Source organism: Corvus cornix, chromosome 2 (assembly GCF_000738735.6).
Source record: "Corvus cornix cornix isolate S_Up_H32 chromosome 2, ASM73873v5, whole genome shotgun sequence".
In the NCBI taxonomy this organism is placed as follows: Eukaryota; Metazoa; Chordata; class Aves; order Passeriformes; family Corvidae; genus Corvus; species Corvus cornix.
This window is the reverse complement of record NC_046333.1, coordinates 81,737,610-81,756,740: the sequence shown is the minus strand read 5'-3', so window position 1 is coordinate 81,756,740 and position 19,131 is coordinate 81,737,610. Positions and strand designations below refer to the sequence as shown.

Here is a 19,131-nt window from a genome sequence, read left to right as displayed (position 1 = left end):
TGAAAACAGACAGAAATAATACCATGAAGAGTCTGCCCAACAGTTGTCCTGGAAAGAACAAGATCAGTATTCTGCATAACCATGATGGAGGAGCCTCTTATTCGCAGTGTCCACCCTATTTTTACCTGTGGTTATGGCATTAGTAACACTGCTTAACTCCTTCCCCAAGAAATACATTCACAATCATCCCAAAGTAGATGAGGGTTTGCATATTTTTATTCAACTCTTGATAACTTGCAATAGTGGAAGGATGATGCATTGACACAGAAATACTGGTAATAAGAAACTGCTGAAATTAGTAAGAAAACAGCAGAACTGCAATATAAAAATGACTAAAAATGGATAAAACCTTCCAGGAATTATAGAGGGTAACTATTTCTCTCCTGCTGAGCCAGACTCTATTACACAGATATTAAAAGCAGCATTTCAAAAAACATGACATACATTCAAATGCAAAAAAGGGAGCAAGTACAGAGAAATAGAATGTGATTTATGAATACTTTCCTTCTTCTAAGACCCTTTTTTTGCAATTTTGTATCACTCTGGTCATGGAAATGCTCAGCTTATGTACACAATGAGCTGTAAGAGCAAATAGTATATTTTACACCAGAATTCTAAATTAAGTTATTAAATTAAGAGCAATGCAAACAATGAAAAAAGTATTAATCAGACCAGACTGCCATTCATTCCATTCATAAATCACTGCAGGGTGTACCACTTCGTAACCATACTAGGGTATTTTGAAGGTATCTTTGCAGCATACGTGTAGCTTTTTAAGTCCTAAGGAAAATGTGTGACCTTATCTGACATTATGGTATTAGATTTCTTGTGATTTAAATTGGGGACTGGGGAGTGGAATCGTCTAAGCAAAAGCTCTGAGGTAGTTTAGCTCTGAAAGAGAAAAATATTACAAAAAATCTTTTCAGTGTGGAGTTTGGTCTGCAGCAAGTGCTCCCCTGAGTTTTCTTCTTTCCAAAGCATTAAAAAATTTATTATAAGGACCAGTCTTTCCACAGTTTTACAGTAATTAATACAGTGTTCATAAATGGGCTTTTAGGATTTTCTCTTCAGACAGAAACTACGCAGTAAAAAATTAACATTATGCCATTAATAGCATGAAAAGTGACAAGATCAGTTTGCATTCTGGAAATACTGTTCTATAAATTCCTTGAACAACATTATAGACTTCTACAAGGAGGGGACAAGGTGTACAGATGAGGGGAGAACAGTGGATATTACTTATCTCAACTTTAGCATGGGTTTTACCACTGACTCCCATAACTTCCTGCTAGACAAGTCAAAAAAGTATGAGCTAGATAAGTGGACAGTGCAATGCATTGAAAACTGTCCGAGCAACCAGGCCCAGAGGACAGTGATCAGTCATTAAGAGGCCAGCTGCAGAAAAGTCACAAGGTTCAATCCTGCTTAACACCATCATTAATGACCTGGACAAATTTGCCTTGCCTGGGAAGAGTGGCTGATAAACCAAAGGGTCGTGTCACACTTTGACAAGGCAGGGAGAAACCTCATGGAGTTCAACTAGGGAAAATGCAAAGTCTTGAACCTAGAGAGGAACAACCCCATGCAACCACACTTCGAGGCCAATGACCTAGAAAGCAGAGAAAGGTCTTGGGGTCTTGGAGGACAAAAAGCTGAATGTGAGCCAGCAGTGCGCCCTTGTGGAAAAGAAGGGGCTTGGGTTACATTGGGAAGAGTTTTTCCAGTATGTCAAGGCAGAATCCTTCCCCTCACCTCAGCACTGGTAGAGAGCACATCTAGAGTGCTGGCCCCAGTTCTGGGTTCCTGAGTCCTTCAGCTGACAAGTGCTGTTTATTGACTGAGGTGGCAGAGGAGATGTGTGACAATGCAAAATTAATCAAAAGATTGTATTTTAGAATTTGTTCAAGCAAAACTTCTTCAGAAAGTAAGTGTATATACAGAACCAAGTCCTAGCCTTATCACAGTTTACATCAAATTTGATGGGAGAAGGCAAAAATAGAAAAGTATTGCAATCTTTCAGAGCAAGTGGCACAAAACTGAAAACTCCAACTTTTCTCATTAAACTGTGGTTTTCTTGCCACTTCTGTTTGCAGTTTGGGCCACTTTCAGATTGCTCTACATCCACCTCCAGGGACAGAAACCAGATTGTGCCACCCAACAAAACCCCACATTAAGCTGTTTTTCTCAGCTTACTGCACCCAAGATAAAAATATACAGCCAAACCAGGATGCAAGGGCCAATGCCCTTGGCATGGTAGCAGCAAAAGTCTAGTTGCCAAAACACGTCCCCCTTATTTAAAGCCCATCTACAGAAACAGTTGTAAAATCTGCAAGGAGAATGATCGGTCATAGCATCATCAATAAATTAATGAATAGTTTTCCCAAGACAGACAGAACATCTGTAAGTCAAATTCTGATCTGACCTTTATGACAGATTCATCATTCAAATGTTTTAAACTAACTTGTTCTCAGAAAGCCTAGGACTGCCTTAGAGCCCTGTGAACAACTAGAAGCATGAATTCTGCTCGCAGCTTATCAAGGGCTCATTTTCAGTTGTTCAGAAGTTGTACTCAAGTAATAAACTGCTGCACACAGAGGCTAGAAAAGGGGATTTAAGTACTTGATCCCAGTACAATTTTAAAAAGGCAGCTGTGCTTCTCTAAGGTGGAAAGTTCCATGGGTAGCAGCAAGTACTGCAAAAACTTCAGTAAAAGCAATCACAGTGATTTTGTGGACAAAATAACCATAGACTTCTAAGATCAGGGAAGAGAGAAGATATGAACTGACATCTAAACAGAAAACTTTTCTCTCATTTCAAATACTTCTGCTTTGTTCAGTATCAGTAAAATTACAGAGAAATTAGTACTGCTTTGCTGGTGATTTACTTATTCCATAATGCAGATATAACTGAAAACAGTTGCCCAAGTAATTTACATAATTCTGATATAAACCAAGATGATTCAATGATTTCTAAGTAAATTTTTAGAACTTTTTGGTTGAATTGAAATAGCTTCATAAATACACAAGAAATTAATCCTGTTTGGAGACATGCTAACATGAAAGTCACCTGCCCTGACTAGCACAGGAGAAAAAATCTGCCTTTGCAAAAGCCTGTGATGAGAGCTTGGTTGGCCTGATTCTGCTTGAAAACTGCAACACACTCAGCCAAGTTGAATTAATTTGCCTTAAAAGTGAGGCTCTATTAAAGCACATAGATTAATAATAATTCCATAGTCTAGCCTGTAGCTAAGTAATACAGCTCTAAGTAAGAGAGAAGTAGCTGTGACACCTGATAAATTATATTACTTGACTGATTTATGACTTATGTCCTCCAGTTCCAACCTAACAAAGAAAATTCAATTATCCAAGCAGTCTAGGTTCATGACTTTAGGAAAAGATGATCTGAAGCCAAAATTCAAGTATCCTGAATCACTTCTAAATGACAGCCTGAAACACTGCTTGAAGTGCAGAGGTAACAAGGATAAGCAAAGATTGTTTCAGCATTGTCACTCTCTGAAGATAGTCTGCAAGTTATTTGACCGTATTATTGAAGCATAAAACTTGCATAAATTCAGGCCTAAATATCCAAAACTTATAAAAACTTTATAAACCTACAAAACACAGTAAAATTGAAATAGTAAAATGTAATGGCAAACACTAATGCAATGCAAAGATGCCCTATTTAAAAAACCCAAAGAGTATGCAGATGGAGAACGTCATGTTAGCATGAGAATCTTATTTCTTGTACCTAGCTTTTCTGTGCTTAAGTATTTAACCCCGAAGTTCCACTGAGTTGTACTTTGTCAAACAAACTTGAATTTGTCATCAGATTCAGTTCTAACTTCCAGAATTCATTTTGTTCTTACTCAGAATACCAAATCTTAGCTTCAATACAACAGTATAAGAGATATCATCTCAACACATACTCCTCCTGACTACAGGACATTCCTGATTATCAGCACATTCTATTCTGTAATGAATTCTGAATGCACTCTAGATTTCCTGTGGGTAACACAAGGAAAGATTTAATCAAACTTTTCACAAGAGATCATAACCACTAGAAGAGTAATTCAGACAAAATCACATCCTTCCTTCAAAAAAAACTATTATTTTGAAGTTTGAGATAGAGGAAGCAGCAACAACTAGGAATCTAGGTGCAGATTTCCAGGTGACTGGGATAAAAAAAGAAGCAAACAAAAGTCTTTAAGACTGAGATGACTAAAATTAGAAGTATTGCCTTTGTTTAATGGCCTTCAGAAGGCATTTTGGAAGCTAACCTGGTCTAACTCTGGCCATGTCAAAGTCAAGTGTCTTGTCTGAGCCCACCATTGCTGTTTGCATTGTACTCCATGCAAAGAAGGCAGTATCTCCAGAGGGAGAATTGTGCCCATTGTATCAGATGCTTATCTTCAATGGATCCCTAGTTCCTCAGGGTGCTAAAGCTCTCTCTGCAGACTACTATGGAGTCTAGACTTTGGTAAGATAAATTCAACCTAGAAAAACCAGGCAACCCCATACCTTGCAAAATATTTATCCCTGGATTAAAAAATTATGTTTTGAATGAAATTATTACTGTTTATATATGAGATAACCTTACGGAGAGCCAGCATGTTTCCTGTAGACATTTAATATGTTTCACAAGCACCCATGAAAGTCTAGGGTATTGTAATTTCTATATTCTAAATGCTGGATTGTACAGACAGTGCATTAAGACATACAACAATGTACACAACCTCTTTCAGTTTATTTGATATAGCTGTCTCTTTCCTATCTGAGCACTATGAAAACGCAGAGACAGGGACAAAGATTTATTTTTTTTTCCTCTTAATCAAACTTCAAATCAGAAAAGCATGAACACGGTCTGCAAATGCTACTGCTTACTTGATTGAGATAGAAATCTTACCACACTCAGGAGGAGTCTAGTGGGTTTCTGGCAAGAAGTTCTATCTCTAAGCTCAGACTGCAAAGAAAGTTTGCTTTGCTAGCATCTGACAGTGAAACATGATTCTGTTTAACACAGCATGACTATAGTTGCACAGTGGGATATTATAGGCAATGGGAAAATTTCTAACAAATGGCTCCTATCTGCAAGGAACAGAGAACTGATCTCTGCAGAACACATCTTTGGTAATGAGGTATGCCAAGCATTCTGTACCAGAATTAATCTTTCTGTAAAAGCCATGCTACAATTCAACATGGAGATAATGAAAAGAATGTTTCACAGCATCCAGGCTCTGGTCAGGTGGAAGGAAGTTAGGATGTTTTCTTGCTATCTAGCCAGAAATGGTGTCTGCCACAATTCATGGTTTCCCATTCTCATGGCTACTCTACATGACTCTTATTCATGTATTTTCTTCCAATGAAACAAAGGAGCAGTAGATTGGTGGTGCGTTGGCCCATATCTAAACCTGGGAGCAGGCAAGTGCTCCTGGATCCTGCAGTTTGGAGGTAGTCAGCAAGTTTCACCTCATCAGCAAATCAAAATTATTCCCCCCTCACCCCTCCCTCAGCAAATGTTCCACTCCATACTGTTCTGACGTCCATAACCAGAAAATGACTAAGCAAACCGTCTCAAAATAAAATGTGCTATTTTCACCAGCAGTGTATTGGTTAATGCAGCCACTTGGAGCACCGATCAAGTTTCATCTTTCATTACAGAATAATTAAAGTCTCACTGGCCAAAAAAGAATCAAAGAATGAGTGCAAATTAATGACAAAGCTATAAGGGCACTCACTAAGAAGAACAGACAGATGTATAATAGTTTCTGCCCCGTCAAGTATTCAATAAAAAGTACTTAAATATTCAGTAGTTTTGGGATTAGTCAGCAAAAATCCTTCACCCAGATGAATATTTCTATTACTATGCAACAGGACTGGGGTCATGCACATTGCTCCAATGATGAATTATTTCCAAATGAATCAAAGGAGCAGCTTCAGCAAGATGCAACAAAAAAAAGTACAATGCCAGGAAATTCAGGAGTATTATGTTCAAGTGCAAAGAAAAAAATCTTCAAGCTAATCAGGCAAAGAATGCACCTAAACCATCATCCCCACCCCTGCCACTTGCACACTGAAAAAATGCTTTATTTTAAAAATTGTAGGGTCTGTTACTTCTGCCTACATTCTGTAGGAGTCAGCTTATGCATCCAGCTCCAGGAGATGTCTTATGATCATGATTTCAGAGCTGAGAGAGGTGTCTCCATGCCAAGTTTAATTTTTTTGCAGCAATGTGATCTATAACCCTTGCACTGGTTTGCCTTACTGATCTCCTCTCTTATGTCATGCGTTGGCTTTTGTATACTCCTTTCTTACGTGCTGCCATCTCAGCTGTCAGACCAGATTATACCTAGACTCTCCTGTAGCTCTGCTTCTACTTGTTGTGATAACTTTCCCACATCTGCACTCCCTGGTGGGAAAAATATTCCCTTTCTCATTTAATCTCATGAAATTTTAAAAACATGTCATCAATGCTGAAGTGCTGGCAGAGTGCAAAAAGAGCACCACCACCCTGAATTCTCATTAAGGACAAGAGAGACAGGTCATACACCAATCCTAGCAGAGCAAAGTCTTTGCTCAAAACTAGTTTGAAATTTAGTATGGATGAAAACAGAATAGAAGAAACACTTGTGTCAAGAGCTGCTCCATGTCAATATCTGCCTTGCTATCCAGACCTAAAAAAAATCTCCAACATTTGACACTGTAGATTATCTGAAATGGGAATGACGCAGAGCACAAAACTAAATCTTATCTGGAGTACCATGGGTTTTGTTTAATTTCACACAGTTCACTACTATATATTTCTTAAAAAAATTACTAACATCCTGCCCCCTCCAAAGAGACACAGATGCCAAGTGAAACAATAAAGGTTTTGTACAGGATGAAGGGCGGGGGCAGGCAGGATGGAAGTTTCTAGCATATCATCACAGAAACCAAATCTACAGCCTCTCCTGCTTCCAAAACCTCAACATGCAAACCCAGTACAGGCAGGAGTTTAACACTGACTTTCACAATAGGTGGTCTGTCTGAAAAATATTGAGAATTAGGAAGTCCAAGGACTTAAAAACTGTTCTCTCTTTGTGGTCTGAGATAAGCCAAATGCCTTGAGTAACACAATTTTTTTTTCAGCTAACCTGGATCTTGTGAAGATACAAAAGACTATGCAAATGGAAAACGGGCCTATAAATACTAAAATATAATAACCAGAAATCAGTACTTTTTTAGATTGTATGACTAAAATATAATTAAAAAGATACACTGATATACAATTAAAACTGGATAATCAATGAAATGCCTTAATAAAATTAGAATGAGTGCCGGAATTTCTCCTAGTTTTGATTTTTTTATACATATACAAAACTATGTATTACTGATAGGAAAATAAGAGTATTCTGAAACAAAATAATTCCAATTTAAAGTCATCTAAAGCTGAAAAGATTTTGAAGGAGTTTGGTTTTCGATCTCAGAAATAAACAGAACTTTAAATTACTAGCAAAAGCACAACATAAACTTTTATAACAGAAATTACCCAGTACATAAGCTCCTTATTTATTTAAACACCTGCATGAATCTTACGGTTGTTACTTTCAAATTACTGAGCAAAAGTTCTTAGAATATTCCATACTCTAGCAAGATGTTCCGGAAATATGTTAATGTTCCACAAATTGACCCCTAGTAAAAGCTTGGGGGAGTATAAGGAGGTAACAGAAACTTCCAAGAATAGGATTATTGTAAAGAGTATTAAAATAACCTGGCAAATCTCATAACTGGTGGTGAAAGACACTTGCTTAGTCTGAATCATGACTCTACATCCAGAAGAAATACAGGCTGGGTTCCCTACTGGGATCACTATGCCCTCCTTTTCATTATCAGCTCTGTTACACAACACCAGCAAGCAGAAACTTCCAGTCTGTGCTGAAAATGGAACTGCAGGCATGTCACTAGCAGGGGGCATGGTGAGCCTGTCCCGCTTTGCTCACCATCTGTCAGGCATCCGCTGGTGCCATCGCTGGAGCAGTAGCGCATCTCGATGCGCTGCCGTCCCACCTCCAGCAGGTTTGGGTCAGGCAAGCGCGCCTTGCAGGTATATCGGAAACGCTGCTCGTAGTGACCTCCGTTGTCTGAAATGTTCACTGGGGTCCAGGGGGTCCAAGGAGTTGTCTTTTTTAACTCTGGGCAGGCGTTGGTGTTACAAGGCTGATATTCCTGAAAGAAAAAGGTCATAATAAACATAATCATCAAATATGACCTTAGAAACGCTCCAGAAACACTCAGACAAAAAGACAACCATTTAAAAAAAGCCTCTGATATCTTTCCAGCTTTTCCAATAGCATTGATCATCAATGAACTTTTAACTTGAAAGTGTTTTTTCAGCTTCTGTGCAAGCACAGTACCACACTACTTAAAGCAATAATATACCAGTAAAATTAGATCTATCACATCCATAGAAACAGTCAATCGGACACTCTAAGTACCACAACAAAGCATATCCTTCATAAATTATTAGTCCCAAGTTAGGTGAAGCTAAATATGCTAAAGCTTTTAATTAAGAAAAATTCTGATAAACTGCACATACATGACACAAATCAGTAAATTAGTGGCATATGAATAAGCAAGCCACTGTCCATTTTGTATATTGCTTACATACTTCAAAAAGGACAACAGACAAAATATGTTTTCTATTACAGATTCTGGCTCCCTGAGGTGCATGTTACTCATAGCTCCAGAACTGCTAAACCTATCTTCAGAAGCAAATTCCCTGTGGAGTGATATGCACTAAAAGGAAGATGTTATCTAAGAAACTAATGCAGAATTGCCAGTATTCTTAACAAACACAGACTTGTCAGTATTCTCAAGCCCCACAATGTATGTCTTCTGATGAATGTCATCAAGATCTGTAGATCCTGCCTATTCATTTTCCACAACAAAATATACTCCATCTGATGCAAATGCTTTGTAAAAAATGTGGTTAAAATAAACAACCACTGAATATCAGAATAAATACCCACTGATCAAAAGAATTAGGCATCAGAGGGAAAACTTGAAAATTTTCTCTTTACCTCTTGCCTGTTATAGAGAGAAACTCAGCAGAAAGTACTTTCTGAAAAGAAGCCTACTAAAGTTTGTAATTCCACTAAATGCTAAAAAAAAAAAGGAAACAATAGAAATAATGGTGTTATCATATAGTACAACCTCCTTCTTCCATAACCTCTACCCCAGTTGATACCACCATGTTCTAACAAGCAATAGATTACCTACTCCTCTCTTTCCCATGGTGATAATAGCCTTTTTATCTCATACTTTCCTCAGCCCACTACCTCTTCTCATAGTCTAACTTAGGAACATACACAATTAGGTTTAGAGCAATTGCTTTCAACCCATATTTTGGTTTAAAGGCTGTGTTGCTATTTCAGACCTAAAATAAGCTTATTGTCTGAAAGCCTCTCTAATTTTTTCATCTGTTAGAGCTGGATAAAAAATTCCCCAGAAATCCCTGCCCCACTAACACAGTGATGCACCAGACAACCCACCATCATGCTCAAGAGTCTCAAGTTCTGAGGCCACAGGGACTTGTGACAACCTTGTGTTTTCACAGTTTTGTGGTACTTCAGAAATAAAGACTCTTGGCCCAAAGGCTTCTGCTGGACTACTCTTGTTCCCTCCTCAAGGCTGTGCAAAGTCCCTTCCCACCTTAACATCTGTTGATCACTACTGTGGTGACCACAAGTCATACTCAGACACCATTTAGGAAAGAGGATCTGAGTTTCTGGGATTTGAGTTTCAGCCTTGTCTGGTTTCTGGTGCAGAAGACAGCAAAGAACAAGCAAACTATCTGGTCCTGGTACAGCAGGGGAAGTAATTTCTCCATGACCCCTCAGGAGTCAACTGTTTAAATCAGGTATGTTTTAGACTTAGGAGAGAGCAGGTATGACTGTTCTCCTTGCAGCACATAAACTGTAAAAAAAGAAATCATAAAATTAACAGATGCTAGCCACAGCCAGAACTACCCTGCTTGCTATCTGATCTGGCTACCCACCTTCAAAGTGCAGTACCTCCAGTGACTGGATTACAGTGCATCTTTTACCAAGAGCACTCTGCTTTTCCCTCTCCTTTTTTTTTTTTTTTTTAAGACATCTAGTACTGATGAATCTATCACCTCCCCAGCTCAGCTGATCCACTAATTGGTAATCCTCAAAGCTAACAAATTGCAAGTTAATATGAGGCTGCATTTTCCCCTTAATATTATTTTCCAATCACTGAATTTCGCTAGGCCTTTATCAATGATGCTGAAAGTGTTTCTTGTCCCAAACCTACAAAAAATTTTTTCATGCCCAAATACCCATACATAATAATAAACTAAGCTTAACTTGTTAAACCTACACAGGATTTGAAACCTGATCTCCAGGTCCTGCGCACTCCAATGTCTTCCATTTGTCCTATTTCCTTATTTTTCCTAGGACTGGACACCAATATTTGCCTTGGCATCCCAGAAGAAGTCTTATCTATACAGCATGCAATGGCAATCATCATCCCATTTGCCTGAGAGTCTGACTTTAATATGTATATTATTGCATTAGTGCTTTTTCCTTCCATAACATTGTACAAAGAATCTAAGTAGACTCAATTATCTTTAATAACCTGTCCTTTTCTAAATCACAGCTTAACAGCTACCTATAGTTTTTTATCCCACACAAGAGGCTGGTAGTATCTGGCAATATTAAAATATGTTTTATTAGCTTCTGCAATTATCTAACATACTATTTACTACCTCACCAATCTCTGTCATGCTCAAGCTTTACTGAAAATGTCTTATATCACTGTCTAGACTGTTGATAAAAATGTTAAGTGCTATTGACCCAACAACTGATTCCAGGCAGACTCTGCTAGACACATCCCAGTAATTTATATCTGCCCATTGACATCACATTTTTCAATTTGTCAGTGAACCAGCTTTTAATCCATTTAACATTTGTCACATATTTCAGTTTTCTGAATCAAATTATTTTCTGTTGTAAAGGTAAATGTCTTGGAAGAGGTGATGTGCTGTATTACTTTCAAACACCTTGAAACCCAAACTCTTTTCTATTAGTAAGCAGGAAAAAAATCAACCAGTATAGTAGCTACTACAATGTTTATTTCAATATAGTCACAATGGTCTAAAAGTTTCAGTTCTTCATTTGCTATTGCTTTTTGTACTGATATTTTTTAGTTGAAACCAAAAGCTGCTAGAAATGTGGGGGCTTGCTTTATTAGACATGGCACAGACAGGTGAGAGTCATGTAAAGCAGAATACGTGAGGTATGTAATGAACTCTTTGTCAAATAAATATAGCTAGTAGAGAAAGAAGTTAATTTAGTGGCAATGTATTAATGTTGCTTTGCTAACTCACTTCTGAGATGAACACATCAGCTCCCTTGCTTCTAGAAAGACAGACTATCAGTGTTCAGTGTGCTCCAGGATGTGTAGTCCCTTCCTACACCCTGACAGAGAGCATTCTCCTATGCTGTTACACGAGCCAGAAACAAAGATGTTCCTGAAGAGTGTCTGTGGAGACCATTTGTTAGTTTTTCCTTTCTTCTAGCTTGCTGCATAGCTTATATGAAAGTCTGACTGCTGTCATGCTTGTCTATTCAACCACTGGATAAAGACCACGAAACAAACAAATAACGAGGGGAAACAAAAGTACATGTAGTTTAACTGGAGAATATTTACAGCAGTAAATAATCTCTCTGTGAGACCATTCAGAGGACTGTGGCCAGAATAGACGACTCCTTGGAGTTCTGGCACTAACAATGGCCTGGCAGAGCCCACTGGCTCCTCTCACAAATAGTGAGTGCAGCATCGCTCTATTGACTACCACGTCTGCCACGGAGGAGTTGAAAACTGCACAGTGCTTGTTCAGATCATCGATGTGATCTGATGCTGAAAAATCTGGTATAAGCAGAACAATGAACTTGCTCTGGATAGCCTCAGATCTGGAAGTATGGAAAGGGGGAGAGAAAAGGCATAGTTCAGATTACACATGGATATATTAAGTGCTGCTAGTATGAAGACATAGTTTGATGGGAAAGATTTGACAGGGAAGAGACAGAGAATATGGAAACTGATACCTCTGCTTGGATTATCCTCCCCTTATCACCTTGTCCAATGCTTGAACAATTCACCCAAGAGGGATTTCAAGAATGTGGCTCTCCTCCAAAGCAATTCTATCAGCTAGAATCATGGGCACATTAATCAAGTAACCACATATAAGTCTCAAATGAATAAAAGTCCCAGATGAAACACTGAGGTCTCATCTCAGTGGTAAGACAGAGCTAGAAAAGCAGTGAAGCATTCTGCTTTGATAGCGCTGCTGAGAGGAACTGAGACAGCAGCTGCTAAATTCCACCTCCGATGTTCCACATGGACTGAACAGAGAGATAAGGTCAAGCTCTCCTGGGAGATTCTCTAGATACTCCGAGAAATACTTCAGGGGCTCAAGTGATGGCTTATTCACATTAATCCTTAGGGTATGCTTGTGGACTCAGAGCAATAATTACTTGAGGCCATTTACAGAATCAAAAAATATCATTGCAATAGTTCAAGCTTAATCACATTCTCAAAGTTCTCTTTGCAAGTTGTTCCAGAACCTGTGGTCTAATTCACCGTATTATCTACACTTGAAGTGCAATTTTTTTCATGCAAACCAGAATTCAGATAGAGACTTCTATTCCCATTTATATTGTATTTTTATATTATGGAGGTATTTCTCCTAACAAACTCTTTATTTCTTTGATGTATACAGTATGTATATGTGGAAGGCACTTCTTTAGTTCTCATCTGTGTTTTTCTTTCTCACCTGTTACTGTGACAGACAAAGCAGCTAAATCAGCATTGACAATGAATTTAAATATTTTCAGCCCAAGAGTTATCTTTTATTATTTGCTTTTAATATATTGTATTAGTTCTCAAACATTTTTTTAATCACCAAACAATCCATTGATTAAAAAATACATTTTTGCTTTTTGCTCCATTCATGCTAAACTTCAATTTGACTAGTCCAAAATAATTCTTCAGGTATTGAGACAACAGCAGAAAAGAGTGTCACTGATTCATAAATTGAATGGTGTAGAATATCTGTCACCTGAGACTAGACAGGGCTGTTAGATATCAGAAACTCAGTCTCAGCCATCTCTCAGTCTCTGAGTTTGTCATAGCAATATATAGTTAGAAGAAAGGATAGCTCTCACATGCAAGCAAAACAAAGGCCAAACTGAATGCAATAGTTTTCTAAAACGCCAGAGAAAAACAGTTCCCATGTAGAGGGGGCCTTGTTTGCACGTCAAAACCGAAGTTTCCTGAAGGATTTATACACCCTGTCTCTCTCTAAGAACCAAAAGGTAGATAAAATTTATCTTCCAGTGGTTGAAAAACACACAGAAAAATCACTTACTGAACTTTAAAAAAGAAATGGTTACTTTGTTTTTACTACAGAAATGTAAAGACTTGGCTATTTAAAGAAGCATTTTCAAACTAAAACAAACAAAAGACATGACCCTGATCATATCTCTATTTATTCCATAATTTAAAAAGACAGGTTCTTCAACCAAATACCATTAGACATACCTTAGTTGAGTGTAATTTTGCTGCTACAATACTATTTCGAAAGCATGACAAGAAAGAACACCCAAACCCCAATAATTTCGATCCGTTAAACAAAACATCTTCTACCCTGAAAATTTCACAGCTATAGTTAGAAAACAAGCCCTAGAAGAATTTCTGAGATCCCCCATTTTATTTTAACCACACTAAGACATGCTAGTTTGTAGGCAGCGTTTTAGCTTCAATTGACATCCATAGGAGGAGTTCTACTGATTCCAGTGGAACTAGGACTCCAGAGACTACTGCTCACTGCAGATACAATCCTGCAGCGATGTATAGTAAGGTTAGGAGGTTGTGTCCAGAATGGGTTTTTAAAAATATTTTGATAGATAGAGGGAGGAAAATAATTTACCCCATGCAAAAAGAACGCGTGTCTTCTGAACCAAAAAGATGTAGGTTTTGGCTGAAAATACTGACTGCACACAACCTTTTGTTCCAATTTTGTGTATTTTAAAGAAAAGAATTGGAAAAATCTCCATTGGTGTAAAGGCCAATTTAAAAGGAATTAAAGGCTGGATGTGGATCCCTTTTCCATGGAGGAGATCAAGGCCCCATGGACAGATCAGTGGATTAGGGCAGTTCAGGCCTCAAATCCTTCCTATATTCAGTATCACTAATTTTACTTCAATAAGGAAAGCTCCTATTTTCATCACCTCTTCATAAACCCATCAGTTTTCGGAGTGAACAAAGCCACTGCTTGCTTCTTATTTTTTTTCTACCAGCCATTTGTAACTCCCTGCTCAAAAGCTACATTTTATGCCAAACTCATCAAACTTTCCTGAAAGAAATTGCTACTACTGAAAATTACTGGTTTGCAGGTAAGTTGCTGCTTAGGAGATTGGTGTCCAGGGGTATTTTCTCCAGTTCATAGTGAGGAATCTTATTGCAAATCCCACCTTGTCTGTGGTTTAGTATGCAGTGTTACAATCTGTCACATAATAAACATGCCTCTTGTTCTAGCAGCTCCACTGTGAGGCAGGAACCTCCAGAAGTGGGGGACGAGAAGATGGGGATGTCACAACTTGAACCCAGTAAAATTTCAGAAGACCAGAAGGGCCTGTCAGAGGACTAAAGATTCAGTTATTTTTGCCCTGGGTGTTGTCATTTAGACTGCTGTAAAGAAAGGAAGTATAAGATATTACTGACCTGATGAAAACAGAACACACAGGACCATATATAATCAAGGCCGCAAGGCTGAAGGGATCGTCCACCTAAAAATGACTGCATGGATTTACCAAAACTGACTCAAAAGTGATTTCTATATTGCCACATAGTGAAGGCCTCAACTGCAGTAGGAAAGCCAGGACCAAAATGTGAGCAACATCATGACAAGTAGATGGTGAAATATAAATATCATTAAAGGCAAATGATGTGGTACTTGTAAATGAACCAAAATTAATCTTTTCAGAATTTAAAATCAGCATGTAAGTAGAGCCTTGAAATACATACTTATACATTTAATTATAAAGAGAGGGAATTCAATTTTACCTTTAAAATCAGGAATGTGCCATTTGAAAAGACCAGGAAAAGAGATGTAGCTTCTCTGATCACTCAGTACTTCAGAAGTGGGGAAAAGGAGGCTGTTCAAAATTCCATTTTGGGAGGTATGATCAACCAATGGGAAAAAAGTAAGTTCCTGCAGCTCAAGGAGTTACCACTCAGCTGGGCCATGCTAACGATCTGTGCATGTGGCTTTATTCATTACAAATGCAAATGCAAAGGAAGGAGGATTAAGTCAGATGGAAAATGGGTGATTTATTTTGCTGTAATAACTCAATTGTTCGCAATTAGTTTCAAATACTCTTACTGAGAAGCTTAACATTTTTATGTAGGCTCTATAATTCCTAACAAAAATCTTCTAAATTGCTGAAAGAGTTATTATTGACTTAAAATATATTTTTTTAAACTGCTGGAAATCATGGCTATCCAGGTATTTATTAACTGAGAGTAAGAACTTTAGGAGATAATCCAATAGTCAAAAAGGCATGAAAAGGCTATCAACTCATCAGTTTTAAACAGTGCTGCTCCATAATCACTGCAAATCTGTTTTCACTCATAAATTACCTTTTTCCCTCATGTAGGTTTCTAGAAAGAAAAAAGAGACCTATGTTCTTATTGTAAAAGATCCCTAACAAGAAATTTTTAAACACCAAAAGTGGAAGAAAATCTGGAATTTCAATTTTCACAGGCAACACCAGAGTTACTTGGCTACTTTGTGACCTGGAAAAAGTTTGATTCTTAGATATCTGATGCTTAGATTCACCCACTGCTAGCTACAATATTTGGCAATGTGGTGAAATGGTTGCTTTCTTTAACAAGGCAGTTTCCAATTAGGCACAGCAGTAAAGTGGTTCTTGCAATGTGCATACCAAGGACACATTTACTTCCATCATACTTAAACCTGAAAAATCAACTGTGTGACAAGCCTTCAGCCAAGTAATGCAGAAAATTAAAGCAGTCATTACTATTTTAGATGCATCCAGAGATCACACTTTTAGATTCTTATTAATTTGTCCATAGTCATTTATTATATAATCAGTGCAGCCTTATATTACAAGTAATGCTTTTATCAGCCTACAGCTCATCATTGATCTCATTTTCTACAATAAGACAATCTTTCAGGTTCAGCTTTTAGGTTAGGATCAAAATATGAGGGGAAAAAAATGCAGCTACTGATCACTGGTACACCAAAACTGACCTGAGAGTGTGAAAGTATTAGCTGCTTATTCAATCATTTAGACAACAGGCACTCAGTTTCAGCTTATTTTATTGTTTGCTTGGGGTTTTCCCACATTAACTATAAAGATGGATGAATTGTGTTTTATCAAGAAAATGGAAGCAAAATTTGAGAAAACTAGTGTCGGGAAGAGCTGAAGCCTGGTTTTGCTTTGAAAAGCTGATTATCCTAATATTCTTACTGTATTTTTCATTTAAAGGATGGCTTAAATGACAGACCAATCACCGGGGGGGAAAATCCAAGAACGTCACCACTTCTGAGGTAACACTTCAAATGTTAAAGCAGCTACTAAGTGACAAATGTGCAAGCAATAGAAATGGTAGCAACTGAACAGATGAGGAGCCACGAACTTTAATTCAGCATTGCCAGTCCAAACCCAGGAGCTGTGGTAAAAAGCAGAACTGCTTGCTGAAATATGTTGAACTGTGGAAGTATTTAAACCCGTTGGAAATGGATTTAGTCACACAAATGAGACAGGTTCAGAGATTTTGATCACTGCACTTTCTGATGAGGTAGCAGAAAGGCTGTGCTCTGCACTTCTGAAAAGGAAGTCACTTAGTAAGGGATCTGAGTATGGATTTGGAAGCCCAGTGAAGATGGCAAAATACAGTTGCCAGATCCATCCAGGACTAGACCGTTTTTATCTCATCTTCAAAATGCCAAATACCAGAAAGTTCCAATTATCTACTCAGAGGAAATTCAAACATGGAAAGTTAATGTGCATATGAAAATCCATATCTTCATAGCTCAAAGGCCACTCCTCTGTATTTGAGTGAAAGGAGAAAAACAAACACAACTCTGGTTTCCCACATTCCTTTAAAGCAAAAAAAAATCTTTTAGATGTTCAGTGACTGGACATCACCTATGGAAAATGGATATAGAAGGTAGGTTTTAAAAAAATACATTGTGCTATAAACATTTTTTCAGGCCTTGACCAAGGCCTGTGGAAGCAAACTGAACCAAAAATGCACTTAAGCACAATTTAATACATTATCACACCACAAACATCTGCCTTTCCCCAGGGCAGAAGTTACAGCTGAGCTGACAGACGTGACTGTGTGCCCACACCTCAATCACTGCTGCTACAGTCAAGTAGATAAACACAAAATCATCTTAGTTATAGCTTGTAATCACTTGGACAAGGAAGTACTGCAACCAAAAAGCCAACATATTTATTTCTGCCAACTCCACTATGGGAAACCATGACCTTTAGTAAAGGGGGACACCTGAACTGGTTAAATTGTTGTAGCAAGCATCAGTTTAACTCATGTGTGTAGCCCCTGGCTACATGGGAAAAAAATACCACAAAAAAGAAAAAGGACAATCAAAATAACAGCATAAAATTTTACAAGTTACTGATTGAAAAGCAGAAACATAGAAAGAGATATTTGAAAACTATGCCTCTAGTTGTGATAATAAATGTAAATTCAAATTACCTACAAATTTTCACAGGTTTGTGCTTAACATGCTCAGTAAGTGAAATTGCACAGACAATTATAAATATACAACTGTCTGTCATTTTCTCATGAGTGGGTATAAATTTCTCAAAGCTTATACACTTAACACAGGATTCAGTTTCCCAAATGTATGGCTCTGTTGCCATTTTAAATGCTGTGGGTTATCTCACCTAGCTTCCAAACTGTTCTAAAAGCATGTGGGTCTCTCACATGGCCTCTGACATATCTTCACTATAACTTTCACCCAGAATTTCACACGCCCTACAGCTTCCCAAAAGCACACATGTCTCTCTTTAGGTTAATCTGCATCCTGCCCTTGTATCCACCAATAGTGCCTGTCATTTTTCAGAATCACATCAGAACTGAACCTCCTGTTTCACATTTTCTATTTGATTTGTGTCAATCTAAAAAACTCCTTATAAATCAATGTCTCTCATACAACACTCTTTATTTTTAGACATTTTAATGTTCTTGGTTTTATATAAAGTTTATTTAAAAAGCTTTTAATCTGTCTACATTTTATTTTTGAAACTCAAAAGTGTTTGCAAAGAAAACACTTTTTGATCTTCAGCCAATTCCTGGTAAGACAGATGTTTCTGAGGTAAAAAAAATAAAAAGCACTACTTGTACGCTGACTTCATATTATGCTCTGTTCCCAGCATGAGGAAGATACAGCAAAAATAACTGCGTGCTTCCTTTGCACCTCCTCAAACAGCAGCTGTCCTGTAGGCGACATGACCCTGGTGTAAAAAAGATCAGGTTTTAATTGACAATAGCCTGTGTGTTTCAGCTCAGGATTTCTGAACACTATGCTCTGCTGCTCTGGGGAAATTTCTTAGGATTAAAGCTCTTTCATTTTACACCTTGTTTGACGTCTCAGCAGAAAGGCTAAGCACTATATAAGGGCAAGGTGGCACTGCTAAAGACACTGAAGCCAGAAGCTTAATGAAGAAAAAAAAAGGAGAAGGAGATTAGAGACTGTAAAAAAATCATAGGAAAGAAAATACTGTGGTAATGAAAATAAACTGACCAGAAACAGGTCTGGTTTCCTGACAAAATTAAATCAAATCACAGTTCAAATGGAGCATTTTATGAGTTTCAACAAGTTGAACATATAACAATATATTTTCTTAACACAATACTCATGAGAGCTCTTAAGGAAGGACTTTAATACTTAATGTACACACAGGATCCTAAGCTTCTCTTTATACACAGCTATGCTCATCTCAGTCTTGCTGCAAATCAAATTTCTGCCAGCTTTGCCCCATTTCTTGACACAACATTCACATAAACTCATTTA

The 19,131-nt window shown here is 37.8% G+C and overlaps 1 protein-coding gene across 6 annotated transcripts in view; it reads right to left on the bottom strand.

Annotated features, from left to right (window-relative positions):
* Positions 1 to 19,131, bottom strand: part of SEMA5A (semaphorin 5A) — a 317,047-nt gene that overhangs the window by 26,661 nt on the left and 271,255 nt on the right. For all 6 annotated transcript variants that reach the window (XM_039548447.1, XM_039548450.1, XM_039548448.1 and 3 more), the window contains one exon: positions 7,976 to 8,201. In XM_039548447.1, coding sequence (XP_039404381.1) covers positions 7,976 to 8,201 — 226 coding nt within the window. The remainder of the gene's footprint in view (positions 1 to 7,975; positions 8,202 to 19,131) is intronic.